Below are 16,058 nucleotides of genomic sequence, written 5' to 3'. Positions count from 1 at the left end.
CACGAGTTCAAAGTGAAAGGGGAAAAGTTTAGGGGGGCTAGGCGTGGAAAGTTCTTTACGCAGAGGGTGGTGGGTGCATGGAACGCATTGCCAGCGGAGGTGGTAGACGCGGGCACGATAGCGTCTTTTAAGATGTATCTAGACAGATACATGAATGGGCAGGAAGTAACGAGATACAGACCCTGAGAAAATAGGCGACAGGTTTAGATAGAGGATTTGAATCGGCGTAGGCTTGGAGGGCCGAAGGGCCTGTTCCTGTGCTGTAATTTTCTTTGTTCTTTGTTCTGAATCTATGCCCCCCGTCACTGACCTCTCTGCTAAGGTGAATAGACCCTTCACCTCCACTCTATCCAGGCCCCTCACAATTTTGTATATTTCAATCAAATCTCCCCTCATCCTTCTCTATTCTAAGGAGAACAACCCCAGCCTATCCAATCTTTCCTCGTAGCTGCATTTTTCCAGTCCTGGCAACATCCTCGTAAATCTCCTCTGAACCCTCTCTAGTACAATTACATCCTTTCTGTAATGAGGTGACCAGAACTGCACACAGTACTCAAGTTGTGGCCTAACCAATGAATTATATAGTTCCAGCATAACCTCCCTGATCTTATATTCTACACCTCGGCTAATAAAGGAAAGGATTCCGTATGTCCACTTCACCACCTTATCGACCTGTCCTGTTCAGGGATCTGTGGGCATTCACTCCAAGGTCCCTTACTTCCTCTACACTTCTCAGTAATTTTCCTTTGCCTTGTTTGACCTCCCCAAATGCATCACCTCACACTTCTCCAAGTTGAATTCCATTTGCTACTTTTCTGCCTATCTGACCAGACCATCAATATCTTCCTGCAGCCTACATCTATCCTCCTCACTATCTACAACACGGTCAATCTTTGTCTCTTCTGCAAACTTCTTGATCATGCCCCCTACATTTACGTTCAAATCGTTAATATATATCATAAAAAGCAGGGGACCCAGTACTGAGCCCTGCGGAACCCCACTGGAAACAGCCCTCCAGTCGCTAAAACACCCGTCAGCAATTATCCTTTGTTTCCTGCCACTGAGCCAATTTTGTATCCACCTTGCTGCATTTCCCTGGATCCCATGGGATTTTATTTTTTTTAACCAGTCTGCCATGTGGGACCTTGTCAGAATCCTTGCTAAAATCCACGTGGACCACATCAACTGCACGACCCTCATCAATCTTCCTTGTTACTTCTTCAAAAAATTCGAACAAGTTGGTCAAACAAGATCTTCCCTTAACAAATCCATGCTGACTATCCTTGATTAACCTGTGCCTTCTTAAGTGACAGTTTATCCTGTCTCTCAGAATAGATTCCAATAATTTGCCCACTACTGAGGTTAGACTGACTGACCTGTAATTATTCGGTCTATCCTTTGCTCCCTTTTTCAACAAAGATACAACCTGAGCAATTCTCCAATCCCCCGGCACCACACCTGTATCCAGTGAGGACTGGAAAATGATGGTCAGACCTTCTGCTATTTCCTCTCTTGCTTCTTTTAACAGCCTGGGATACATTTCATCTGGCCCTGGTGATTATCAACTTTCAAGGATGCTAATCCCATTAATACTTCCTCTTTCCCTGTACAGTTCCAAGTGAGGATTTATCCATCAATGAGGCAACAATGTTGATAAAAGCCCCTTCGCATCCTGCGGGCCCTAGAAATTCTAATAGACAGGGGAGCGAGTGAGAGATAGAGGGGCACGTGAGGCACAGCTGCTGGGACTTGGGGCTGGAGCTGCTTTAGGCTTAAGGGGCATTAACTGGACCCTGCTTCAAGCAGTGTTGAGCCCGAGTTGATTCAGCTTAAGACAACTTGTATCCGACACAAGAGATTCAGGACTTCCCTGCAGGATACTTACAGACTCTTCATTCCCACCATCGAGGGGTCGGAAGTGCCAGGTAATAGTGGTTCGTTTGCCAACAGGGGAGGTGGACTGAAACGTGCATCTCAGGCGCTGCTCTGTGCCATTCCGAGCCTCGACACTGCCTCCCATGTAAACATCAACAGCAGCAACTTCACTGATACCTGCACAGGAAACACATCAACTATCATTCATCATCAATTCAATGGTGCAAATGGTCATTCAGCAAAATAAGAATTGTTCAGCATGTAAGCACACAGTCACTATGTCAGTTCAAAAATTACATGGCAGAATAAACAGTGACTGTAAATTCACAGTGAGTGACCCTCACGCTGTATAAACAGTGACTCTGTACAGTTACACAGTGAGTGATCCTCATCCTGAATAAACAGTGACTCTGTACAGTTACACAGTGAGTGATCCTCATCCTGAATAAACAGTGACTCTGTACAGTTACACAGTGAGTGATCCTCATCCTGAATAAACAGTGACTCTGTACAGTTACACAGTGAGTGACCCTCACCCTGAATAAACAGTGACTGTACAGTTACACAGTGAGTGATCCTCATCCTGAATAAACAGTGACTCTGTACAGTTACACAGTGAGTGACCCTCACCCGGAATAAACAGTGACTCTGTACAGTTACACAGTGAGTGATCCTCACCCTGTATAAACAGTGACTCTGTACAGTTACACAGTGAGTGATCCTCATCCTGAATAAACAGTGACTCTGTACAGTTACACAGTGAGTGACCCTCACCCGGAATAAACAGTGACTCTGTACAGTTACACAGTGAGTGATCCTCACCCTGTATAAACAGTGACTCTGTACAGTTACACAGTGAGTGATCCTCACCCTGAATAAACAGTGACTGTACAGTTACACAGTGAGTGATCCTCATCCTGAATAAACAGTGACTCTGTACAGTTACACAGTGAGTGACCCTCACCCGGAATAAACAGTGACTCTGTACAGTTACACAGTGAGTGATCCTCACCCTGTATAAACAGTGACTCTGTACAGTTACACAGTGAGTGATCCTCACCCTGTATAAACAGTGACTCTGTACAGTTACACAGTGAGTGATCCTCATCCTGAATAAACAGTGACTCTGTACAGTTACACAGTGAGTGATCCTCATCCTGAATAAACAGTGACTCTGTACAGTTACACAGTGAGTGACCCTCACCCTGAATAAACGGTGACTCCGTACGGTTACACAGTGAGTGATCCTCACTCCGAATAAACAGTGACTCTGTACAGTTACACAGTGAGTGACCCTCACCCTGAATAAACAGTGACTCTGTACAGTTACACAGTGAGTGATCCTCATCCTGAATAAACAGTGACTCTGTACAGTTACACAGTGAGTGACCCTCACCCTGAATAAACAGTGACTCTGTACAGTTACACAGTGAGTGATCCTCATCCTGAATAAACAGTGACTCTGTACAGTTACACAGTGAGTGATCCTCATCCTGAATAAACAGTGACTCTGTACAGTTACACAGTGAGTGATCCTCATCCTGAATAAACAGTGACTTTGTACAGTTACACAGTGAGTGACCCTCACCCTGAATAAACGGTGACTCCGTACGGTTACACAGTGAGTGATCCTCACTCCGAATAAACAGTGACTCTGTACAGTTACACAGTGAGTGACCCTCACCCTGAATAAACAGTGACTCTGTACAGTTACACAGTGAGTGATCCTCATCCTGAATAAACAGTGACTCTGTACAGTTACACAGTGAGTGATCCTCATTCTGAATAAACAGGGACTCTGTACAGTTACACAGTGAGTGACCCTCACCCTGAATAAACAGTGACTCTGTACAGTTACACAGTGAGTGACCCTCACCCTGAATAAACGGTGACTCCGTACGGTTACACAGTGAGTCATCCTCACTCCGAATAAACAGTGACTCTGTACAGTTACACAGTGAGTGACACTCACCCTGAATAAACAGTGACTCTGTACAGTTACACAGTGAGCGACCCTCACCCTGAATAAACAGTGAATCTGTACAGTTACACAGTGAGTGATCCTCACCCTGAATAAACAGTGACTCTGTACAGTTACACAGTGAGTGTCCATCACCCTGAATAAACAGTGACTCTGTACAGTTACACAGTGAGTGATCCTCATCCTGAATAAACAGTGACTCTGTACAGTTACACAGTGAGTGATCCTCATCCTGAATAAACAGTGACTCTGTACAGTTACACAGTGAGTGATCCTCATCCTGAATAAACAGTGACTCTGTACAGTTACACAGTGAGTGACCCTCATCCTGAATAAACAGTGACTCTGTACAGTTACACAGTGAGTGATCCTCATCCTGAATAAACAGTGACTCTGTACAGTTACACAGTGAGTGATCCTCATCCTGAATAAACAGTGACTCTGTACAGTTACACAGTGAGTGACCCTCACCCTGAACCAACAGTGATTCTGTACAGTTACACAGTGAGTGACCCTCACCCTGAATAAACAGTGACTCTGTACAGTTACACAGTGAGTGATCCTCATCCTGAATAAACAGTGACTCTGTACAGTTACACAGTGAGTGACCCTCACCCTGAACCAACAGTGATTCTGTACAGTTACACAGTGAGTGATCCTCATCCTGAATAAACAGTGACACTGTACAGTTACACAGTGAGTGATCCTCATCCTGAATAAACAGTGACTCTGTACAGTTACACAGTGAGTGATCCTCATCCTGAATAAACAGTGACTCTGCACAGTTACACAGTGAGTGACCCTCACCCTGAATAAACAGTGACTCTGCACAGTTACACAGTGAGCGACCCTCACCCTGAATAAACAGTGACTCTGTACAGCTACACAGTGAGCGACCCTCACCCTGAATAAACAGTGACTCTGTACAGTTACACAGTGAGTGACCCTCACCCTGAATAAACAGTGACTCTGTACAGTTACACAGTGAGTGATCCTCATCCTGAATAAACAGTGACTCTGCGCAGTTACACAATGAGCGACCCTCACCCTGAATAAACAGTGACTCTGTACAGTTACACAGTGAGTGACCCTCACCTTGTATAAACAGAGACTCTGTACAGTTACACAGTGAGTGATCCTCATCCTGAATAAACAGTGACTCTGTACAGTTACACAGTGAGTGACCCTCACCATGTATAAACAGTGACTCTGTACAGTTACACAGTGAGTGATCCTCATCCTGAATAAACAGTGACTCTGCACAGTTACACAGTGAGTGACCCTCACCATGTATAGACAGTGACTCTGTGCAGTTACACAGTGAGTGATCCTCACCCTGAATAAACAGTGACTCTGTACAGCTACACAGTGAGCGACCCTCACCCTGAATAAACAGTGACTCTGTACAGTTACACAGTGAGTGACCCTCACCCTGAATAAAGAGTGACTCTGTACAGTTACACAGTGAGCGACCCTCACCCTGAATAAACAGTGACTCTGTACAGTTACACAGTGAGTGACCCTCACCCTGAATAAACAGTGACTCTGTGCAGTTACACAGTGAGTGATCCTCACCCTGAATAAACAGTGACTCTGTACAGCTACACAGTGAGCGACCCTCACCCTGAATAAACAGTGACTCTGTACAGTTACACAGTGAGTGACCCTCACCATGAATAAACAGTGACTCTGTACAGTTACACAGTGAGTGACCCTCACCCTGAATAAAGAGTGACTCTGTACAGTTACACAGTGAGCGACCCTCACCCTGAATAAACAGTGACTCTGTACAGTTACACAGTGAGTGACCCTCACCATGTATAGACAGTGACTCTGTGCAGTTACACAGTGAGTGATCCTCACCCTGAATAAACAGTGACTCTGTACAGCTACACAGTGAGCGACCCTCACCCTGAATAAACAGTGACTCTGTACAGTTACACAGTGAGTGACCCTCACCATGAATAAACAGTGACTCTGTACAGTTACACAGTGAGTGACCCTCACCCTGAATAAAGAGTGACTCTGTACAGTTACACAGTGAGTGACCCTCACCCTGAATAAACAGTGACTCTGTACAGTTACACAGTGAGTGACCCTCACCCTGAATAAACAGTGACTCTGTACAGTTACACAGTGAGTGACCCTCACCCTGAATAAACAGTGACTCTGTACAGTTACACAGTGAGTGACCCTCACCCTGAATAAACAGTGACTCTGTACAGTTACACAGTGAGTGACCCTCACCCTGAATAAACAGTGACTCTGTACAGTTACACAGTGAGTGACCCTCACCCTGAATAAACAGTGACTCTGTACAGTTACACAGTGAGTGACCCTCACCCTGAATAAACAGTAACTCTGTACAGTTTCACAGTGAATGATCCTCACCCTGAATAAACAGTGACTCTGTACAGTTACACAGTGAGCGACCCTCACCCTGAATAAACAGTGACTCTGTACAGTTACACAGTGAGTGACCCTCACCATGTATAAACAGTGACTCTGTACAGTTTCACAGTGAGTGATCCTCATCCTGAATAAACAGTGACTCTGCACAGTTACACAGTGAGCGACCCTCACCCTGAATAAACAGTGACTCTGTACAGTTTCACAGTGAGTGATCCTCATCCTGAATAAACAGTGACTCTGTACAGTTACACAGTGAGCGACCCTCACCTTGAATAAACAGTGACTCTGTACATCTACACAGTGAGCGACCCTCACCCTGAAAAAACAGTGACTCTGTACAGTTACACAGTGAGTGATCCTCATCCTGAATAAATAGTGACTCTGCACAGTTACACAGTGAGCGACCCTCACCCTGAATAAACAGTGACTCTGTACATCTACACAGTGAGCGACCCTCACCCTGAAAAAACAGTGACTCTGTACAGTTACACAGTGAGTGATCCTCATCCTGAATAAACAGTGACTCTGTACAGTTACACAGTGAGTGATCCTCATCCTGAATAAACAGTGACTCTGCACAGTTACACAGTGAGTGACCCTCACCCTGAATAATTAGTGACTCTGCACAGTTACACAGTGAGCGACCCTCACCCTGAATAAACAGTGACTCTGTACATCTACACAGTGAGCGACCCTCACCCTGAAAAAACAGTGACTCTGTACAGTTACACAGTGAGTGATCCTCATCCTGAATAAACAGTGACTCTGCACAGTTACACAGTGAGTGATCCTCACCCTGAATAAACAGTGACTCTGTACATCTACACAGTGAGCGACCCTCACCCTGAAAAAACAGTGACTCTGTACAGTTACACAGTGAGTGATCCTCATCCTGAATAAACAGTGACTCTGCACAGTTACACAGTGAGTGACCCTCACCCTGAATAAATAGTGACTCTGCACAGTTACACAGTGAGCGACCCTCACCCTGAATAAACAGTGACTCTGCACAGTTACACAGTGAGCGACCCTCACCCTGAATAAACAGTGGCTCTGTACAGTTACACAGTGAGTGACCCTCACCCTGAATAAACAGTGACTCTGTACAGTTACACAGTGAGTGATCCTCATCCTGAATAAACAGTGACTCTGTACAGTTACACAGTGAGTGATCCTCATCCTGAATAAACAGTGACTCTGTACATCTACACAGTGAGCGACCCTCACCCTGAAAAAACAGTGACTCTGTACAGTTACACAGTGAGTGATCCTCATCCTGAATAAACAGTGACTCTGCACAGTTACACAGTGAGTGACCCTCACCCTGAATAAATAGTGACTCTGCACAGTTACACAGTGAGCGACCCTCACCCTGAATAAACAGTGACTCTGCACAGTTACACAGTGAGCGACCCTCACCCTGAATAAACAGTGGCTCTGTACAGTTACACAGTGAGTGACCCTCACCCTGAATAAACAGTGACTCTGTACAGTTACACAGTGAGTGATCCTCATCCTGAATAAACAGTGACTCTGTACAGTTACACAGTGAGTGATCCTCATCCTGAATAAACAGTGACTCTGCACAGTTACACAATGAGCGACCCTCACCCTGAATAAACAGAGACTCTGTACAGTTACACAGTGAGTGAACCTCACCATGTATAAACAGTGACTCTGTACAGTTACACAGTGAGTGATCCTCATCCTGAATAAACAGTGACTCTGCACAGTTACACAGTGAGCGACCCTCACCCTGAATAAACAGTGACTCTGTACAGTTACACAGTGAGTGACCCTCACCATGTATAAACAGTGACTCTGTACAGTTACACAGTGAGTGATCCTCATCCTGAATAAACAGTGACTCTGCACAGTTACACAGTGAGCGACCCTCACCCTGAATAAACAGTGACTCTGTACAGTTACACAGTGAGTGACCCTCACCATGTATAGACAATGACTCTGTGCAGTTACACAGTGAGTGATCCTCACCCTGAATAAACAGTGACTCTGTACAGCTACACAGTGAGCGACCCTCACCCTGAATAAACAGTGACTCTGTACAGTTACACAGTGAGTGAACCTCACCATGTATAAACAGTGACTCTGTACAGTTACACAGTGAGCGACCCTCACCCTGAATAAACAGTGACTCTGTACAGCTGCACAGTGAGCGACCCTCACCCTGAATAAACAGTGACTCTGTACAGTTACACAGTGAGTGACCCTCACCATGTTTCAACAGTGACTCTGTACAGTTACACAGTGAGTGACCCTCACCCTGAATAAAGAGTGACTCTGTACAGTTACACAGTGAGCGACCCTCACCCTGAATAAACAGTGACTCTGTACAGCTGCACAGTGAGCGACCCTCACCCTGAATAAACAGTGACTCTGTACAGTTACACAGTGAGTGACCCTCACCATGTTTCAACAGTGACTCTGTACAGTTACACAGTGAGTGACCCTCACCCTGAATAAACAGTGACTCTGTACAGTTACACAGTGAGTGACCCTCACCTTGTATAAACAGAGACTCTGTTCAGTTACACAGTGAGCGACCCTCACCCTGAATAAACAGTGACTCTGTACAGTTACACAGTGAGTGATCCTCACCTTGTATAAACAGTGACTCTGTACAGTTACACAGTGAGCGACCCTCACCCTGAATAAACAGTGACTCTGTACAGTTACACAGTGAATGACCCTCACCCTGAATAAACAGTGACTCTGTACAGTTACACAGTGAGCGACCCTCACCCTGAATAAACAGTGACTGTACAGTTACACAGTGAGTGATCCTCATCCTGAATAAACAGTGACTCTGTACAGTTACACAGTGAGTGACCCTCACCCTGAATAAACAGTGACTCTGTACAGTTACACAGTGAGTGATTCTCACCCTGAATAAACAGTGACTCTGTACAGTTACACAGTGAGTGATCCACAGACTGAATAAACAGTGACTCTGTACAGTTACACAGTGAGTGATCCTCACCCTGAATAAACAGTGACTCTGTACAGTTACACAGTGAGTGACCCTCACCCTGAATAAACAGTGACTCTGTACAGTTACACAGTGAGCGACCCTCACCCTGAATAAACAGTGACTGTACAGTTACACAGTGAGTGACCCTCACCCTGAATAAACAGTGACTCTGTACAGTTACACAGTGAGTGACCCTCACCTTGTATAAACAGTGACTCTGTACAGTTACACAGTGAGTGACCCCTCACCCTGAATAAACAGTGACTCTGCACAGTTACACAGTGAGCGACGCTCACCCTGAATAAACAGTGACTCTGCACAGTTACACAGTGAGTGACCCTCACCCTGTATAAACAGTGACTCTGTGCAGTTACACAGTGAGTGACCCTCACCCTGAATAAACAGTGACTCTGTACAGTTACACAGTGGGTGACCCTCACCATGTACAAACAGTGCCTCTGTACAGTTACACAGTGAGTGACCCTCACCCTGTATAAACAGTGACTCTGTACAGTTACACAGTGAGTGATCCTCACCCTGTATAAACAGTGACTGTACAGTTACACAGTGAGCGACCCTCACCCTGAATAAACAGTGACTCTGTACAGTTACACAGTGAGCGACCCTCACCTTGTATAAACAGTGACTCTGTACAGTTACACAGTGAGCGACCCTCACCTTGTATAAACTGTGACTCTGTACAGTTACAGAGTGAGTGACCCTCACCCTGAATAAACAGTGACTCTGTACAGTTACACAGTGAGCGACCCTCACCTTGTATAAACTGTGACTCTGTACAGTTACAGAGTGAGTGACCCTCACCCTGAATAAACAGTGACTCTGTACAGTTACACAGTGAGTGACCCTCACCCTGAATAAACAGTGACTCTGTACAGTTACACAGTGAGTGACCCTCACCCTGAATAAACAGTGACTCTGTACAGTTACACAGTGAGCGACCCTCACCTTGTATAAACAGTGACACTGTACAGTTACACAGTGAGCGACCCTCACCCTGAATAAACAGTGACTCTGTAGAGTTACACAGTGAGCGACCCTCACCTTGTATAAACAGTGACTCTGTACAGTTACACAGTGAGTGATCCTCATCCTGAATAAACAGTGACTCTGTACAGTTACACAGTGAGTGACCCTCATCCTGAATAAACAGTGACTCTGCACAGTTACACAGTGAGTGACCCTCACCCTGAATAAACAGTGACTCTGTACAGTTACACAGTGAGCGACCCTCACCTTGAATAAACAGTGACTCTGTACATCTACACAGTGAGCGACCCTCACCCTGAATAAACAGTGACTCTGTACAGTTACACAGTGAGTGACCCTCACCTTGTATAAACAGTGACTCTGTACAGTTACACAGTGAGTGACCCTCATCCTGATTAAACAGTGACTCTGTACATCTACACAGTGAGTGACCCTCACCCTGAATAAACAGTGACTCTGTACAGTTACACAGTGAGCGACCCTCACCCTGAATAAACAGTGACTCTGCACAGTTACACAGTGAGTGACCCTCACCCTGAATAAACAGTGACTCTGTACAGTTACACAGTGAGCGACCCTCACCCTGAATAAACAGTGACTCTGCACAGTTACACAGTGAGTGACCCTCACCCTGAATAAACAGTGACTCTGTACAGTTACACAGTGAGCGACCCTCACCTTGAATAAACAGTGACTCTGTACATCTACACAGTGAGCGACCCTCACCCTGAATAAACAGTGACTCTGTACAGTTACACAGTGAGTGACCCTCACCATGTATAAACAGTGACTCTGTACAGTTACACAGTGAGTGATCCTCATCCTGAATAAACAGTGACTCTGTACAGTTACACAGTGAGTGATCCTCATCCTGAATAAACAGTGATTCTGCACAGTTACACAGTGAGCGACCCTCACCCTGAAAAAACAGTGACTCTGTACAGTTACACAGTGAGCGACCCTCACCTTGTATAAACAGAGACTCTGTACAGTTACACAGTGAGCGACCCTCACCCTGAATAAACAGTGACTCTGTACAGTTACACAGTGAGCGACCCTCACCCTGAATAAACAGTGACTCTGTACAGTTACACAGTGAGTGACCCTCACCCTGAATAAACAGTGACTCTGTACAGTTACACAGTGAGTGACCCTCACCCTGAATAAACGGTGACTCCGTACGGTTACACAGTGAGTGATCCTCACTCCGAATAAACAGTGACTCTGTACAGTTACACAGTGAGTGACCCTCACCCTGAATAAACAGTGACTCTGTACAGTTACACAGTGAGTGATCCTCATCCTGAATAAACAGTGACTCTGTACAGTTACACAGTGAGCGACCCTCACCCTGAATAAACAGTGACTCCGTACAGTTACACAGTGAGCGACCCTCACCCTGAATAAACAGTGACTCCGTACAGTTACACAGTGAGTGATCCTCACTCCGAATAAACAGTGACTCTGTACAGTTACACAGTGAGTGACCCTCACCCTGAATAAACAGTGACTCTGTACAGTTACACAGTGAGTGACCCTCACCCTGAATAAACAGTGACTCTGTACAGTTACACAGTGAGTGATCCTCATCCTGAATAAACAGTGACTCTGCACAGTTACACAGTGAGTGACCCTCACCCTGAACCAACAGTGATTCTGTACAGTTACACAGTGAGTGATCCTCACCCTGAATAAACAGTGACTCTGTACAGTTACACAGTGAGTGAACCTTACCCTGAACCAACAGTGATTCTGTACAGTTACACAGTGAGTGATCCTCATCCTGAATAAACAGTGACTCTGTACAGTTACACAGTGAGTGAACCTTACCCTGAACCAACAGTGATTCTGTACAGTTACACAGTGAGTGATCCTCATCCTGAATAAACAGTGACTCTGTACAGTTACACAGTGAGTGAACCTTACCCTGAACCAACAGTGATTCTGTACAGTTACACAGTGAGTGATCCTCATCCTGAATAAACAGTGACTCTGTACAGTTACACAGTGAGTGACCCTCACCCTGAATAAACGGTGACTCCGTACGGTTACACAGTGAGTGATCCTCACCCTGAAGAAACAGTGACTCTGTACAGTTACACAGTGAGTGACCCTCACCCTGAATAAACAGTGACTCTGTACAGTTACACAGTGAGTGACCCTCACCCTGAATAAACAGTGACTCTGTACAGTTACACAGTGAGTGATCCTCACCTTGAATAAACAGTGACTCTGTACAGTTACACAGTGAGTGACCCTCACCCTGAATAAACAGTGACTCTGTACAGTTACACAGTGAGTGACCCTCACCCTGAATAAACAGTGACTCTGTACAGTTACACAGTGAGTGATCCTCACCTTGAATAAACAGTGACTCTGTACAGTTACACAGTGAGTGACCCTCACCCTGAATAAACAGTGACTCTGTACAGTTACACAGTGAGTGACCCTCACCCTGAATAAACAGTGACTCTGTACAGTTACACAGTGAGCGACCCTCACCTTGTATAAACAGTGACACTGTACAGTTACACAGTGAGCGACCCTCACCCTGAATAAACAGTGACTCTGTACAGCTACACAGTGAGCGACCCTCACCCTGAATAAACAGTGACTCTGTAGAGTTACACAGTGAGCGACCCTCACCTTGTATAAACAGTGACTCTGTACAGTTACACAGTGAGCGACCCTCACCTTGTATAAACAGAGACTCTGTACAGTTACACAGTGAGTGACCCTCACCCTGAATAAACAGTGACTCTGTACAGTTACACAGTGAGTGATCCTCATCCTGAATAAACAGTGACTCTGTACAGTTACACAGTGAGTGATCCTCATCCTGAATAAACAGTGACTCTGCACAGTTACACAGTGAGTGACCCTCACCCTGAATAAACAGTGACTCTGTACAGTTACACAGTGAGCGACCCTCACCTTGAATAAACAGTGACTCTGTACATCTACACAGTGAGCGACCCTCACCCTGAATAAACAGTGACTCTGTACAGTTACACAGTGAGTGATCCTCATCCTGAATAAACAGTGACTCTGCACAGTTACACAGTGAGTGACCCTCACCCTGAATAAACAGTGACTCTGTACAGTTACACAGTGAGCGACCCTCACCTTGAATAAACAGTGACTCTGTACATCTACACAGTGAGTGACCCTCACCCTGAATAAACAGTGACTCTGTACAGTTACACAGTGAGTGACCCTCACCATGTATAAACAGTGACTCTGTACAGTTACACAGTGAGTGATCCTCATCCTGAATAAACAGTGACTCTGTACAGTTACACAGTGAGTGATCCTCATCCTGAATAAACAGTGATTCTGCACAGTTACACAGTGAGCGACCCTCACCCTGAAAAAACAGTGACTCTGTACAGTTACACAGTGAGCGACCCTCACCTTGTATAAACAGAGACTCTGTACAGTTACACAGTGAGCGACCCTCACCCTGAATAAACAGTGACTCTGTACAGTTACACAGTGAGCGACCCTCACCCTGAATAAACAGTGACTCTGTACAGTTACACAGTGAGTGACCCTCACCCTGAATAAACAGTGACTCTGTACAGTTACACAGTGAGTGACCCTCACCCTGAATAAACGGTGACTCCGTACGGTTACACAGTGAGTGATCCTCACTCCGAATAAACAGTGACTCTGTACAGTTACACAGTGAGTGACCCTCACCCTGAATAAACAGTGACTCTGTACAGTTACACAGTGAGTGATCCTCATCCTGAATAAACAGTGACTCTGTACAGTTACACAGTGAGTGATCCTCATCCTGAATAAACAGTGACTCTGCACAGTTACACAGTGAGTGACCCTCACCCTGAACCAACAGTGATTCTGTACAGTTACACAGTGAGTGATCGTCATCCTGAATAAACAGTGACTCTGTACAGTTACACAGTGAGTGAACCTTACCCTGAACCAACAGTGATTCTGTACAGTTACACAGTGAGTGATCCTCATCCTGAATAAACAGTGACTCTGTACAGTTACACAGTGAGTGACCCTCACCCTGAATAAACGGTGACTCCGTACGGTTACACAGTGAGTGATCCTCACCCTGAAGAAACAGTGACTCTGTACAGTTACACAGTGAGTGACCCTCACCCTGAATAAACAGTGACTCTGTACAGTTACACAGTGAGTGACCCTCACCCTGAATAAACAGTGACTCTGTACAGTTACACAGTGAGTGATCCTCACCTTGAATAAACAGTGACTCTGTACAGTTACACAGTGAGTGACCCTCACCCTGAATAAACAGTGACTCTGTACAGTTACACAGTGAGTGACCCTCACCCTGAATAAACAGTGACTCTGTACAGTTACACAGTGAGTGATCCTCACCTTGAATAAACAGTGACTCTGTACAGTTACACAGTGAGTGACCCTCACCCTGAATAAACAGTGACTCTGTACAGTTACACAGTGAGTGACCCTCACCCTGAATAAACAGTGACTCTGTACAGTTACACAGTGAGTGATCCTCATCCTGAATAAACAGTGACTCTGTACAGTTACACAGTGAGTGATCCTCATCCTGAATAAACAGTGACTCTGCACAGTTACACAGTGAGTGACCCTCACCCTGAACCAACAGTGATTCTGTACAGTTACACAGTGAGCGACCCTCACCCTGAATAAACAGTGACTCTGTACAGTTACACAGTGAGTGACCCTCACCCTGAATAAACAGTGACTCTGTACAGTTACACAGTGAGTGATCCTCACCTTGAATAAACAGTGACTCTGTACAGTTACACAGTGAGTGACCCTCACCCTGAATAAACAGTGACTCTGTACAGTTACACAGTGAGTGATCCTCATCCTGAATAAACAGTGACTCTGTACAGTTACACAGTGAGTGATCCTCATCCTGAATAAACAGACTCTGTACAGTTACACAGTGAGTGACCCTCACCCTGCATAAACAGTGACTGTACAGTTACACAGTGAGTGATCCTCATCCTGAATAAACAGTGACTCTGTACAGTTACACAGTGAGTGATCCTCATCCTGAATAAACAGGGACTCTGTACAGTTACACAGTGAGTGACCCTCACCCTGAATAAACGGTGACTCCGTACGGTTACACAGTGAGTGATCCTCACTCCAAATAAACAGTGACTCCGTACGGTTACACAGTGAGTGATCCTCACTCCGAATAAACAGTGACTCTGTACAGTTACACAGTGAGTGATCCTCACCCTGAATAAACGGTGACTCTGTACATTTACACAGTGAATGATCCTCACCCTGAATAAACAGTGACTCTGTACAGTTACACAGTGAGTGATCCTCATCCTGAATAAACAGTGACTCTGCACAGTTACACAGTGAGTGACCCTCACCCTGAACCAACAGTGATTCTGTACAGTTACACAGTGAGTGATCCTCATCCTGAATAAACAGTGACTCTGCACAGTTACACAGTGAGCGACCCTCACCCTGAATAAACAGTGACTCTGTACAGTTACACAGTGAATGACCCTCACCCTGAATAAACAGTGACTCTGTACAGTTACACAGTGAGTGATCCTCATCCTGAATAAACAGTGACTCTGCACAGTTACACAGTGAGTGACCCTCACCCTGAATAAACAGTGACTCTGCACAGTTACACAGTGAGTGACCCTCACCCTGAATAAACAGTGACTCTGTACAGTTACACAGTGAGCGACCCTCACCCTGAATAAACAGTGACTCTGTACAGCTACACAGTGAGTGACCCTCACCCTGAATAAACAGTGACTCTGTACAGCT

General features: G+C 45.4%; 1 protein-coding gene across 1 annotated transcript in view; it reads right to left on the bottom strand.

Moving 5' to 3' along the window:
• Window positions 1-16,058, bottom strand: part of LOC137381665 (myelin protein zero-like protein 2) — a 128,294-nt gene that overhangs the window by 27,944 nt on the left and 84,292 nt on the right. The window contains exon 2 of the mRNA XM_068054401.1: window positions 1,886-2,052. Within this exon, the coding sequence (XP_067910502.1) occupies window positions 1,886-2,052 (167 nt within the window). The remainder of the gene's footprint in view (window positions 1-1,885; window positions 2,053-16,058) is intronic.

The sequence above is a fragment of the Heterodontus francisci genome, chromosome 22 (assembly GCF_036365525.1).
Source record: "Heterodontus francisci isolate sHetFra1 chromosome 22, sHetFra1.hap1, whole genome shotgun sequence".
Lineage (NCBI taxonomy): Eukaryota > Metazoa > Chordata > Chondrichthyes > Heterodontiformes > Heterodontidae > Heterodontus > Heterodontus francisci.
This window is presented reverse-complemented; position numbering and strand designations above follow the sequence as displayed.